Source organism: Lissotriton vulgaris, chromosome 5 (assembly GCF_964263255.1).
Source record: "Lissotriton vulgaris chromosome 5, aLisVul1.2, whole genome shotgun sequence".
Taxonomy (NCBI): Eukaryota; Metazoa; Chordata; class Amphibia; order Caudata; family Salamandridae; genus Lissotriton; species Lissotriton vulgaris.
Window position 1 is genome coordinate 1,796,014,324 of NC_141693.1, and position 14,458 is coordinate 1,796,028,781.

Sequence of the window (14,458 nt, forward strand, 5' to 3'; positions counted from 1 at the left end):
AATGCCAATAGCTCAAACTCGCGTAATTGCGAGACTTATTGCATGGAAAATGATTGTTTTACTCTCCTTGGCCTAAAGCAACCGGCCGACGCCCTGCTGTGTCCCCAAGATATTAGCTTGTACTCCAGGCAGATGACGCGACAAGCTGATGTGAAAAGCCCCGGTGCACAAGTGACACATGTGTGGTTGCCCTGCTGTGTCCAGGCTTTGCTTAACCTGCTGCAGTCCCACCAGGAGACGTGATCAGCACGATATAACGAGCACTGTACATATGTAACTGCTTCTTTTTGTTTAACCCGCTCCACCCAGTGACCCCCATGATCTGCCATCTACATACACCATCATTGTTGCCTGTGTCTGCCTCAAGCTATCTCTCCTGCAAGCAGGTCAAACTCAACAGCGTTGTTATCCAGTGACCGTGTCCTGCGGCTGTGGTTAACCCGACGAGCTACCATGTCACTGCCAACTAGAAACTGTCCTTGTTAACTTCCCCGGGCTGTGTTTTTGTGCTGAAATAATAAATGTTTTGTACATGTGCTTGTTGGATAAAAGACAGTGTAAAAAAAACTTTTTGGCATAATATCAACACAATGGGAGGGAGAAACTGCACAAAGGAACTACAACTTAAATAGAATTAAAAAACACAATATCATTTAATCAGTGTACCAAAATTCATGTTAAAAACAATTACAAAGTAATAAAAAAAATAACTATTGTGACGGTGGCAATCTATATAGTTTTGAACTATATAGATTGCCACCGTCACAATAGTTATTTTAATAAGATGTATATTGTATGTATTATGTAAATATCATTTAGCCTGTTCTGTGTTTTATTACTTTGTATTATTGATTTGTATTTATGTTTTTCACTAATTGTTTTTAACATGAATTTTGGTACACTGATTAAATGATACTGTGTTTTTTAATTCTATTTGAGTTGTAGTTCCTTTGTGCAGTTTCTCCCTCCCATTGTGTTGATATTATGCCAAAAAGTTTTTTTACACTGTGTTGTTCCCTGTAATATGAATTGAATTTTTACACAGTGGGTCCTTGTTATTTACACTACTTGTTGGATAAAAGTACATTCACATTTTCCCAAACATAACATGCTCGTTTGTGAAATGGTGGTGCCTACAGAGGTAATAAACACGGGTCTGTGTTGGTGAAACCCAAACGGTTCAATAGTTTGAGTACGGCCTGCCACGCCTGAGCTCGGCTGCTTGTCTTAACCTTTAATAATATCATTTGTTTGTACATCCTGAGACGATTCTGATACAGATAACTTGATCAAGTCCTGCGAACCATCTCTTAAACGACAACACTACAAGGTCCAGAATGCAATGCAATGTGGGTTAAAGAAAAGCAGCACTAGACTAGGCTGCAGCCAGTGGCACAGGAGGCCCGGAGCAGCAGAGCCTGGGAGCGGGCAGCGGGCGCGGGATTATTGTGCAAAGGGCGCCATCTGCTGACCATTAGTTGCATGGGTATATTTATGTATTAGGTCTAATATTATTTTCGGTTATCTCTCGCTGTTCAAAAGGGGATGTCATTGAAGTTGCTGGAATTATTAACAATAATCTGTACTATGCTGTCACATAGCTAAAGTTTTCGAGAGTCTGATAGTAATTTAAGCGGAACCGCGGTTCGACAAAGTGCTTTCTAGCACGCATAGATGCTGGGAATTACACAGCAAGGAAACAAACAAGCGCTCGCCATTGCGGGAAGGCAGCCGCTTGTTTATATTTGCATTGCACATTCACTTTCACTTTAAGTGAAAGTGCGATGCAAAAATAAACATGTGGCTGAGTGAAAACAGATGGCCCCCTAAAGATAAGAAATTGCTTCACGACAGCCGTGAAGCAGACGATCCAGTCCAGATGGGCCAGAGGAAAAGGGGAAAGGGCGGCAACCAAAAAGGCTCAGTTCAAGTCCGAGGACTGCGTTTTAAATAAACGATGACCTCAGTCGATGAAATTTAGGGGGGGAGGGGGCTTCAAGTCCCCTTCTGAAAACCCCTCATCTACATTATATCTCACAAGATGCGCGCAGCAACGCTAGGCGAGACCTAAAAAGAGGGTCAGACTAAAGGGCAGTTTTTTTGTGGCGAGAGCATGCAATTTTAAGGCAATGCCTACACCACATTTGGATTCACGCTTTTGCGTGTAATATCTTATTGTCAGGGGGACTAGCTAGTCAGTTATAAGTTTATGATGTGGAGAAAACCATGTCTCTGTTAAAAACAATAGTCTAGGTTACATTGTTCAAATTGAGAATACATTTCATCACGATGTGCAGAATGAACATTACACATGACTTTCCATGTAAAATTTGGGGTTTCATTAGACGTGCGAAGATATTGATTCAAAGTAGTTGAGAGGGTATAAAAATGTGGTTATTCCCTAACTTGATCTTTAAATAGAGAAATGTACTTTCACATAGTTTTAGTAGAACTGTGCTGTGATAAAAAAAAATTCTAATGAAAGTACTTAAGATGCTTCCGTGAATATTTCACAGAAATAGTGAACATATCCCAGTATTGGTAAAGAAAACAACTGATGGATTATGATTGTTGCTTGCAGCCCCGCAGAACGGCCTTTTGCGATTGAAGGACACAGAACCTGATTGCAGCTCCCTCATGCTGACTCCAAACTCTGAAGAATCATCTTCGGCTGGCCACGGTGGCAGCATCTCCTCCCTGGACTCGCCACCTGTTTCTGAAGCCTCCGAGAGCCCTTTGGACATTACCGGGGTAGTGGCCGTTCTTGCACAAAGCCAGGCTGGAGCGGCTTTGAGTGAGTCCGGTGCGAGTGCCACTTCTGCACCAGATAGCGAAAAGGAAGAAAAGAGAACCAAACAACATCTTTATTGTCCGACGTGCAAAGTGACAGTCAACTCAGTGTCACAACTTGATGCCCACAACACTGGTAAGCTGTGTTTACAATTTTTAATATATATAACATGTTTTTACTATATTTGTATTTAACATTTAAGCGCTTCTCATTAGCTTAAGGTTTACACCAAAAGCTGCAGTGTTTTTAATAATGCCAGAATCTTCTTTTGCCTTGAAGTTAACTTCTCGATGCAAAGCAAACATGTATATTAAGAGGCAGACTCCTTGTCGCTATATCAGTCATTAGGTAATGGATCCCAGTAAAAGCAGGATTTTCCACCCATGGTTTCTGGTTCGACTGCCACCTAGAGAACCCCAAGACATAGCGAAGTGACCTTAAGAGAGACTTCTTGTAGGTTTATTAGGTATATGCATGTATGGGTAATCAGTAATTAGGTAATGGATGCTGATGGTATGATGCTCTGCCCAGGTCCTTCTTACCCACTCGAAACCCAGAGAACACCAGAGCATACACCATTCTGTGACCTCATAGGGAACTGCAACCAGCAGACACAGCCAAATTCCTGACTTCTCTACCTCTTGCATCAAGGAATTGTGTAACAAGAACAAATGGTTCCCTCAGAGAGAGCTTATGTAGCCTATGCTCTCTTGACACAAACTTTTTGAGGGATCACATACACATTTTGCTATATGTTTAATTTTTGAATCTGAAAGAAACAGGTTAGTGTTAGATTCCTTACCTTAGAATATCCCCAGGCGTCAGACTGGATCCAGAAGGTTTTGCGTAGCAGTACCCCTGCGCGTCGGTAGGCGTCGTCTACAGCTCCGCGTCCATCGTTGATGCTGGGATGACGTCGTCGGAGTACTTAGACGCCGCCCTCGCGTGCTGACGTCAGTTCTTCTTTTTTCCGCGCCAGCAAGCGCAGATCTGGAAAAAGCAGTACTTCTTAGTCACTTTTTGACCAGCTTTTTCGATCCTTTTTGGATCCCTTTTTTCGAGTCGGTAGACTCTCGGTGCCGATAGGGATGCCCAGGTTCAAACCCTGTGCCAATTGTAACCGACTGATGTCGGTTACCGACCCCCACGTCATTGGGGCCGACCACGACGACAAGTCGTGCCCCGACTGCCGGGCCTTGACGTCGAAGGCTAGGCGGTAGCGGTTCCACAAGCGCCTCGAGATCTGGCAGTTGGCCCGCGCCGCTCGAGGTCCGGGTCCAGGAGGAGGTCGAGGGACCGGTCGCGAGGCCACAGTCATCGCAGCTCGGCGAGTCGACACCATTCATCGGGCTCCAAGTCCTCAGGTAAGAGGCACAAGAAGTCGAAGAGACGACATCGCTCTTCTGACTCCCCTGACGCTCGCACGATGCGGCCGGGGGTTCGGGCGACACAGCCCACGCGGCACTGCCGGAGCCGCAGGCGCCGCTTCCAGCTCCATACCCGCCGGTCCCTGGGCTGAACGTGACACCGGAGGAAATCGATGCCTTCCTCATGGCCATGAGGTCGCTCTCTCCTCTGTCGGGTCCCGCTATGGCACCTTCGGACCCCGCGGCCTCGACTGGGAGCCCAAGCAAGCCGGGAACTTCGGCCCTGGTGCCGTTGGGTGCTTTGGCGCCGTCAACGACTCCGGTCCCGACGCCGCAAGGCCCCACTGGATCCGGCTCCGGATCCGGGTCGCCGCTGCTCGACCTTATATGACCCCTACTCCGGTGCAGACTCCCAGGGTGTTGCCCTCGACGCCGTCCCCGGACAACGTTGCCCCGGTCCCCCCCCTCGGTCCGGATCCGGTGTCAGACCAGCGTCGGCCGACACCGCATTCGACACCGGCAGAAGAGCAATTCCTCTATGATCCATCTTTTGAATCTGACAACCAGGAGATGGAAGGCGAGGAGGATTGGGAGGGGTCTGAGGACCCTCTGGCACGGGAGTGCCAGTCGTTTCAGGTCTGGACAGTTGAGCTATGGGAGGCCAGTGGTTTGGACACTTCGCCCGACACTGGTTTCGTCTACCCTCCTACCGTGGCTACGGAGGAGCGGGCGGCTTACAGCGTGGTGTTGACGAGGGCGGCCGAGGCCTTGGCTCTTGAGCTCCCCATCGCGGCCGTGAGGACTAAGATCCTCAGGTCCTTAAACCGCAGGCAAACTCTTCGGAACCTCTACTGCCGTTTAATGAGGCCCTTACTAACGTTCTGTTGGGCACCTGGTCCAGGCCCGCTACAGGTCCCCCTGTAGATCGGAACGTGGCCAGACGCCACCGCTACCTGTCCACCCACCCCACCCCCGAGAGCCTGGTTATCCAGGCCCCTAACTCCCAGACTGCATTCCCGACTGCTCCACCTGATCGGGAATCCAAAAGGTATGAGCAGTTTGGTAAGAAGCTGTTCTCCTACCTTAGTTTGGGGTTGCGGTCGGTCAACACTGCTTGCCTTTTGGGCCATTATACCCACTCTCTGTGGGACATGGTCGCGGAAGTGCTGCCAGACTGCCCGGAAGAGGCTCAGGCAAAACCCGCTAAAGCCCTTGCGGAAGGGCGAGATGCAGCACGATACTCTATTCGGTGTGGGCTGGATACCACGGACTCGCTAGGCAGGGCGATTTCCACGATGGTGACGGTTCGCCGCCACGCCTGGCTGAGGTCCGCCAACTTCTCGTCTGATGTCCAGAACACACTCATGGACATGCCGTTTGATGGCCGTCGCCTCTTTGGCGACAAGGCAGACAGTGAGCTTGAGCGTTTCAAGGACTCCAGAGCTACGGCCAAGTCCTTGGGCCTGTCGGGCCAGCGCCAGCAACCTTCTGCCTTTCACCCCTTTCGTGGCCAAGGAATGGGCGCCCCCTCACGTCTTGCTAGCCACGGGCTGCAGACTAACATCCAGCGCAGCGGATGTGGTAACCGCCATGGCGGTGCCAGGGGACAGCGGCGAGGTTAGTCCACATCCACCCCCACAGCATCTGCCTCAAAGCCTTCCTAGTCCGGCTTTTCGGGCCCATTTCACTCCAGTGGGGGCAGGGTTCGCCATCCCCTTCTCCACTGGCGCACCATCACATCGGACAGCTGGGTGCTGCAAATCGTCCGAAGGGGCCACTCCTTACCCTTCGAGGCGACCCCTACAGCCATGCCACCGCAGTACCACCGTGTGTCGGGGGATCACTTGCAACTTCTGCAAGAGGAAGTTACGGCCCTCTTGGCCAAGGGGGCCATCGAGCGCGTTCCTGGGCCAGAAGTAGGGTGTGGTTGTTACTCCCACTACTTTCTGGTTCCCAAGAAGGGCAAAGGGGGTCTGCGCCCTATCTTGGACCTGCGGAACGTCAACAGCTTCCTCCGGAAGGAGAAGTTCAAGATGCTGACTTTGGCTCAGGTCTTAGTTGCCCTGGACCCAAGAGACTGGATGGTAGCGTTGGACTTGCAGGACGCGTATTTCCACATCCCCGTCCTGCCGGCCCACCTTCGCTACCTGCAGTTCATGGTAGGCCACGAGCACTTTCAGTTTACTGTGCTCCCCTTCGGCCTTACCAGCGCCCTTCGGGTGTTCACAAAAGTGATGACGGTGGTTGCAGCTCATCTGCGCAGATTAGGGGTGTCAGTCTTCCCCTATCTCGACGACTGGTTGTTGAAGGCGGGCTGCCTCAGACAGTCGTCAGCCACCTCCAGACTACGGCCGACCTCCTGCACCTGCTGTCACACCTGTGCCCCTCGCAGAAGCTCCTTTTCATCGGAGCGGTTCTGGACTCAGCGCAGTTTCGGGTTTATCCTCCCGAATTGCGGGTTTGGGATATTCAGGCTCTGATTCCGATCTTTCAGCCTTTATCCCGAGTCTCGGTCAGGTTGACGCTGCGGCTTCTGGAGCTGATGGCCTCCTGCATCCTTCTGGTGCATCACGCCAGGTGGCGGAAGCGGTCTCTGCAGTGGGACCTGAAGTTTCAGTGGGCCCAGCATCAGGGCAACCTGTCTGACCACGTCCTGATCTCGGAGGGTACTGCGAGATAGTTGCAGTGGTGGCTCACGGACCGTGATTGGGTCAGTGGCAGGTCTCTCTCCCTTCCCCATCTGGAGCACGTATTGGTGACAGATGTGTCCCTCCTGGGATGGGGGGGCACATAGGAGAGAGGGAGATCAACCTTCTAGAGCTGCGGGCGATCCGGCTTGCACTGAAAGCCTTTATTCCCTCTGTCCGGGAATGTGTAGTGCAGGTGTTCACGGACAACACCACCGCCATGTGGTACTGCAACAAGCAGGGCGGGGTGGGGTCGTGGACCCTTTGTCAGGAGGCTCTGCGCCTCTGGCAATGGCTGGAACACCAGGGCATGTCCCTGGTGGTTCAACACCTGGCAGGTTCCCTGAACGCCAGGGCGGACGAACTCAGCCGTCGGTGCATGATGGATCACGAATGGCGTCTGAACTCGAACGTGGCGCAAGGTCTCTTTCAGCAGTGGGGAGAGCCTTGATTAGATCTATTCGCCACAGAAGAGAACGAGCAATGTCATCAGTTCTGCGCGTTGGAATTTCCAAGACGGCACTCGCTCGGAGACGCCTTTCGTCACGAGTGGAGCTGCGGTCTATTGTACGCCTTTCCGCCTATACCACTTATGCCCAGAGTGCTGAAGAAGATTAGGCCTGACCGGGCCCAAGTCATCCTTGTGGCTCCGGACTGGGCACGAAGATACTGGTATCCCGAGCTACTCAGCATGTCAGTCGATCCCCCGATTCGTCTGCCTCTTCAGGAGGATCTTCTGTCGCAGCAGCAGGGGACGGTCCTCCACCCAAACCTGTCCAGTCTCCACCTCCATGCGTGGAGATTGAGCAGCGACAGTTGAGGCCATTTGTCTGTGATGTGGTTCTGGCAGCCAGGCGTCCCTCCACAAAATCGGTATGTATGTATGTATGTATGTATAGGCATTTATATAGCGCACTACTTACCCGGAGGGTCCCAAGGCGCTTCGACCGCTGCGAAACCCTTCCTGGCTTCCCTGAGAGATGGTCCCTTAATGGGTATCTCCAGGGTGAGACCAGGCATCCCCGGCGGTCTGGTGGGGCCGTTAGTGAAGATGAGGCAAGCTAATGCCCAGAGTTGCCGAGTGTGATCGCTGATCAGAGTGGGCACCGAGGCGAGAGAATTATCGAGTCCGCTGACCCTGGTCCAGAAACCTGCCGCGCCGGGAATTGAACCCTGGTCCCGGGCCGTATACGCCTGCAGGTGGAACAAATTTGTGGCATGGTGCACGACAAAGGCTGTGGATCCACTTTCTGCCCCCCTTTCAGAGGTTCTCCTCTTCCTTCTTTCTCTTGCCCAGCAGGGATATGCTCTGGACACTATCAAAGGCTACCTCTCTGCCATTTCAGCCTTCTTAAGGCTTCCTGATCAGCCTTCTCTTTTCAAGTCCCCTGTTGTAAATAGATTCTTGAAGGGAATCACTCTCATGTTTCCTCCTGTTCCTTTTGTGATGCCTCAGTGGGACTTGAACCTTGTTCTGACTTGTTTGATGTGCGCTCCTTTCGAGCCACTTCACAATTGCCCTCTTCGTCTTCTAACTCTTAAGACTGCATTCCTTGTTGCCATCACCTCTGCCAGGAGAGTGAGTGAGCTCCAGGCTCTATCTTCTCAACCTCCTTTCCTCTCTGTCCATCCGGACAAAGTTGTCTTGAGAACGTGTCCCTCTTTCCTGCACAAAGTAGTCACAGCCTTCCACATCGGGCAGACACTAACTACTGTTTCTTACAGATATATTGTTACCGAAGGTAAGTAACTTGTGCTTTTTTAATTTAGTTATATAAATAATCCTAATCACAAATAACCATATAGTTGCTCCAAAGAACAATGCAGTGCTAGTGATTTGTGACATCGGTGAATAATGGTGCGCATATAATACTTACAAAAGGCAATCCACTGTTGACTAGAAGTACATTTATGTTAGCACAGAACTCATATATGAAGTTATGTTATGTTATGTTATGATATTTTTATTTGTAACGCGCACAGCTGCCCCAGCAAAGGGGCGTCTTGGCGCTTTGAGAAGGTAAACACAATACAGCATTAAAAACGGGCAGAAAGGAGAAGAGACACAACAGATGAGCTAAACAAATAAAAAGGTCTTGATAGCCCGTCTAAACTGAAGGAGCTCATCGATGGCCCGGATTTGTGGAGGAAGAGAATTCCACCAGCTCGCCGCCAGGACTCGAAAGGAGCGGCCACCAACTCTGCTCAACTTAAAACGCGGGACCACTGCTAAGTTCTGGCCTAACGATCTAAGAGTGCGAGAGGGGACATAGGGGATCAATAGTTTCTCCAAGATTTGAGGGGATGTACCCTTGAGGATTTTAAATGCAAGGCAGAGAACCTTGAATCTAATCCTCTGCTGCACAGGGAGCCAGTGGAGAGAGCGCAGGGCATTGGATACCGAGCACCGCAGCGTTTTTAACCCGCTGGAGCCGCACGAGTTCTGACTGGTTAACCCCCGCCAGTAGGGAGCTGGCATAGTCCAGCCTGGACAGCACTGATGCTTGGACCACCAGCTGTCTTGTGGGTGCATCAAAGAATTTGAGGATGGGTCGAAGTCCTCTGATGATGCCATAGCAAGAAGCCGCCACCTTCTTGGTATGACAGATGAAATTCAGAGAAGGATCAAGCCACACCCCCAGGTTTTTTCACTCTGGCGCTGGGAGGGGAGTCGCACCCAACTCCGAAGGCCACCATTTATCACCCCACAAAGCCACCTGTCTACCAACCACCATAATCTCCGTCTTCTTGGTGTTTAACTGGAGACAGTTGGAATTCATCCAGTTAGCCACTTCCTGCAGACCATCACAGAACCTGGGAGCCTCCAGATCTGAGTCCCCACTCAGTGTGACCGCCAGCTGCGTGTCATCTGCGTAAGAGACCATGGTCAGGCCCCACCGCTTGACGACCGCAGCCAACGGTCTCACATACAGATTGAAAAGGGTGGGACTCAGTGATGACCCCTGTCTAACCGGTAAGATGACGACTTACCGGGCGGGATCGCCACCTGGAAGGACCTATCCGTAAGGAAGGATCGAAACCAGTACAAGGTGGAGCCAGAGACGCCCACCTCCTCAAGACGCCGCAGCAGAATCCCGTGCGAGACCGTGTCGAAGGCGGCACTGAGATCTAATAACAATAGTGCCGCCGTCCGACCGGAATCCAGCACGGAACGCAGATGCTCGACCATCGAGAGAAGGGCCGTCTCCGTGCTGTGACCCGCACGGAACCCGTTCTGGGTAGGGTCAAGAATGTTAAGCCTACCAAGATGGTCTGTAAGAGTGGCATTCACATGGGCCTCCGCTATTTTCGTGGCCCAAGGGAGAAGGGAGATAGGGCGGTAGTTTTCAGGTTTAAGGGGGTCAAGGGTCGCCTTCTTCAGAATTGGCGTGACTACTGCCTGCTTCCATCTGACGGAACCACTCCAGAAGAGAGAGACAGGTGGATCAAGGACAGCACTGGAGTGCGGCAAACCGGCGCCAGGGTCTTGAGTTGTGCCGGTTTCAGCGGGTCTGCCGGAGATCCAGACTTGATTTTGGCGCTGAGAGAGTCAAACACCTCCAAAGATAAGGGGGGTAAGATAGAAATACATTCCCCCTCACCTAAGGTGCGACCAACCTGCTCTAGCATCAGGGAACCCATTGGGAAAGTGCGATAGATGGCTTGCACTTTTTCATGGAATTAAGAGGCCAAACCCTCACAATGTGCGTCCGAGCATATTTCCACTGCAGTTGCTCTCTTCGCCATCAGGTCCGTCAATACTTTAAAAATAAGCTTAGATATTTTACAAAAAAAAAAAAATAAGCTTAGATGGATTGGCAGAATTCTGAAACTGTTGAGCATAAAAGGAAGCGCAAGTTTGACATACTGCCCTGTGGTAGATCTTGACCTTGGCCAGATAACATATCTTCAGATCTGGGTCGTACGACTTCCTCCATAGTCTTTCGGCCTGTCTACAGGCCCTCTTAAGAGATGCCAAGGAAGTGTCATACCAAGGACTCGGCTCCTTCCGATGACACTTGGACCAACATATAGGAATCAGAGAATCGAGGGCACCAGATATCCACTCACAAAAGGAGTCGTATCCACAATCAACCTCGGTGAACGGACCTAGAGGAGCCTCCTCGAGCAGATGGTAAAAATCCTCCAGTCTTAATTTGTTCCAGTGGCGTTTAAGAACAAGTCTGTCCTGTGATAGAAAAGGAGGGTCAGACAAAGAGCATGCCGTTTTCACCAGCATGTGGTCTGTCCAGACCAACTGGGAGGAACCAAGAACTCTGAATCCTTCTAGATTTGTGAAGAAAGGGTCAAGAGTATGACCACCTCTATGTGTGGGGAAAGTAATCATCTGTGAGAGTTGTAGAGCCTCAAGATCCGCCAGAAAGCTCCTAATAGAGGGTAAAGAAGGGCAGTCCAAATGGAGATTAAGATCTCCCATAACATTAAAATTTGCGCATCCTAATGCCTCTGTACTAATGTACTCAGGAAGAGCAGCCCTAAAAACAGAGTCACAGCCCGGAGGCCGGTAAATTAATAAACCAGAGAAGGTAAACTGGTGACTAAACGCTATTTTAAATAAGGCACCCTCACACCCCAAAAGTTCAGCGGCTTTCCACTCGCAGGGATAACACCGTTTGGTGGCCATCGCAATGCCTCCACCTCTAGTCGTCCGATTTAAAGTAAAAATAGCATACTCTGGGGGAAAGGCTAGGTTAATTATCGAGGAGTCAGAGTCCTGGAGCCAGGTTTCGGTCACAAAAAGCACATCCGGCGAGCCATCAATGAGAAGGTCATAAACCTCCTGATGGTGCTTTACCACTGATATGACGTTTAAGCTCCAGATACTCAGGTCCCGTTGTTCTACCCTCTTTATAACAGGCCCCAAGGAGCGAATAAGAGAGGGGGGTTCCAGAGACCAAGCACCACACCTACAATGATATGGGCCACAAAGTGGGGCTACAGGCGAAAACTCGCAATGTGTACATCGGTCCCGAAGGGCCAGTAAATCGGCCCTACTGTAAGTTCTCAAAGGTAAAGTCATGATGGCCAGTTCCAGAGTTCTGCCGCGGGCCGCGCCTCCTTAGCGCGGACGGGCGCAGACGGGCAGGACTCTGGCACGACTCAGGCACAGCGAAGGCACGCCCACTGCGCGTAACCGCTGCGCGTTGAAGGGAGCTTTAAATAGGCGTCCCTCCGCTCGTCAGCACCACCCACCCAGAGTGAACACCACTCCAAGATGGCGCCCAAAGCCAATCCCACCCCAGAAACCGGACCCGCCAAAACAGCGGTGAAGGAGCCGATTAGAGTGCAGGTGAGGGGGGTACAATAAGTCCTATTAAAATTAGGGCAAAATGCAACTAAGCAGAACACAAATAGTTATAAGGGTAGCTTTAAAAATGATAGCGCTGTATTTAGGCGCATAGCGCGATGCAAAGCGCGAGTACCTTCTCAGGGCAGTCCACAGGGCAGGTCGCCTTAAATAGGCGTGTCTCCACTCAGCCGGAGCGCTAGACCGCTCGTCAGCAACACCCACCCAGAGTGAACACCACTCCAAGATGGCGCCCAAAGCCAATCCCACCCCAGAAACCGGACCCGCCAAAACAGCGATGAAGGAGCGATTAGAGTGCAGGTGAGGGGGGTACAATAAGTCCTATTAAAATCAGGGCAAAATGCAACTAAGCAGAACACAAATAGTTATAAGGGCAGCTTAAAAAATGATAGCGCGGTATTTAGGCGCATAGCGCGATGCAAAGCGCGAGTACCTTCTCAGGGCAGTCCACAGGGCAGGGTCGCCTTAAATAGGCGTCCCTCCACTCAGCCGGAGCGCTAGACCGCTCGTCAGCAACACCCACCCAGAGTGAACACCACTCCAAGATGGCGCCCAAAGCCAATCCCACCCCAGAAACCGGACCCGCCAAAACAGTGGTGAAGGAGCCGATTAGAGTGCAGGTGAGGGGGTACAATAAGTCCTATTAAAATCAGGGCAAAATGCAACTAAGCAGAACACAAATAGTTATAAGGGTAGCTTTAAAAATGATAGCGCAGTATTTAGGCGCATAGCGCGATGCAAAGCGCGAGTACCTTCTCAAGTATACATTACAAAAGAACAGTTATATGACAGACCACATTACTATGCGTCAATGTTTCGACCCTCTATAGTGAAGTCATAAAGGTCTTCAGCAGGGCAAAGAACAGTGGTAGCAACTGTAATGATGAGTCGAAAAAAATTGTTAATGCTTAGGATTTTGAAGTATCAATTGGAGAACCATTATAAGCTCCTAAATCGGCAACACCGTCAGGCAATCAGTGTAAAGACCACTGTTTTGGCAGCAGCTTGGGCTGCCTTCGGAAGCATTTCAGGGAACTCCGGTCTGTAATGTTTCCGAGTCGCTCCTACAACGAAAACCCCCGAAAAACTATCTGATATGCCTATTTTCCTGCATGCAAGTGAAGAATTTTTAACAAGGTTGCTTTCAGTCTTATTTGTTCTGTGTTTTATCTTTGGAAAATGTTTCTGTATGTGCTTGTATTTTTAGGTGCCAAGCACAAGTCCGTACTGGAGGGCCACAACTCTCAGGTTAAGCGAAACAGAGGGAAGATTCTGTCTCGGACTATGCACAAGTCAAAGCGAATTGGAAACAAGGGCTCCATCAATATACAAAACAAAGCCTTTAACTGCAACTTGTGTGAGATTTTCGTCAACTCAGAGACACAATTGAAACAGGTAGCTCCTTGTGACTTCTTCACTCATTGGTTAATAATTAACTTTTGTGTGTGTATCGAGAAGTTTTCCATTTTTATGTACCTTTTATGTCTGATATTGGGATATGTGTGAGCGAAGGATGAGTTTCTTCTATCCTGGCCTTACACAGTCAGGTCTATGATATTTTGTTTATCTCTTTGTGAGGTCAGGAACACACAATATGAACAGATGAGCCCGAATCTCTATAACTTTGTGAAAACTAGACACATTGTTGGGAGTGTTTAGTACCTCACCCTGTACAAATGAATATATAATTTTCTAAAACATATTTCAAATTAAAAGGGATATGGCTTTCTTATATTTAAATGTTTTTGTTGTTAGAAATTTGAGATAGCCTTAGATTTTCAGCAATCAAATTCTCAATAAATGCACTTAAACTGTAAAGTTATACATTTTAGTTATCAACATGCCTCCACTACCAGTGTTTACTTTTAAAATTATCTGAATCACATGAAGATAATGTAACTGAATAAGAACAAGCCGTTAACACCAATTAGATAGTCTATAGGACAAATTGTTGCTAATTTACTTGATCATGAGCGAGATATGAGAGCCTGTAAAATATAAATGGGGGATTAATGTATTTGGTATTAGAGCAGGAGAGTTAAATAGTCTAGTGTGGTGGTAGAAACATATCCAGTTTGGGTTCAGTAGAATCAGACATGTGACCAGCCTTTTTTCCTGTGCCACTGGAGTGGGGCCTTCTGGCCCACTCGTGTAAACTTCCCTGACTGTGTGGGTACAGGTTCAAGGTTCAAATAACTTTATTCGATTCAATTGAATCATAAAAGTTTGCATACATACATTAAAAAAGCAAGACAAAATTTACATAGTGAAATTGTGTGCAAAA

At 49.5% G+C, this 14,458-nt stretch overlaps 1 protein-coding gene across 2 annotated transcripts in view; it reads left to right on the forward strand.

The window, feature by feature from the left end:
* Positions 1-14,458, forward strand: part of ZNF385C (zinc finger protein 385C) — a 720,374-nt gene that overhangs the window by 691,505 nt on the left and 14,411 nt on the right. For both annotated transcript variants that reach the window (XM_086924146.1, XM_086924147.1), the window contains exons 5-6: positions 2,582-2,926; positions 13,382-13,569. In XM_086924146.1, coding sequence (XP_086780272.1) covers positions 2,582-2,926; positions 13,382-13,569 — 533 coding nt within the window. The remainder of the gene's footprint in view (positions 1-2,581; positions 2,927-13,381; positions 13,570-14,458) is intronic.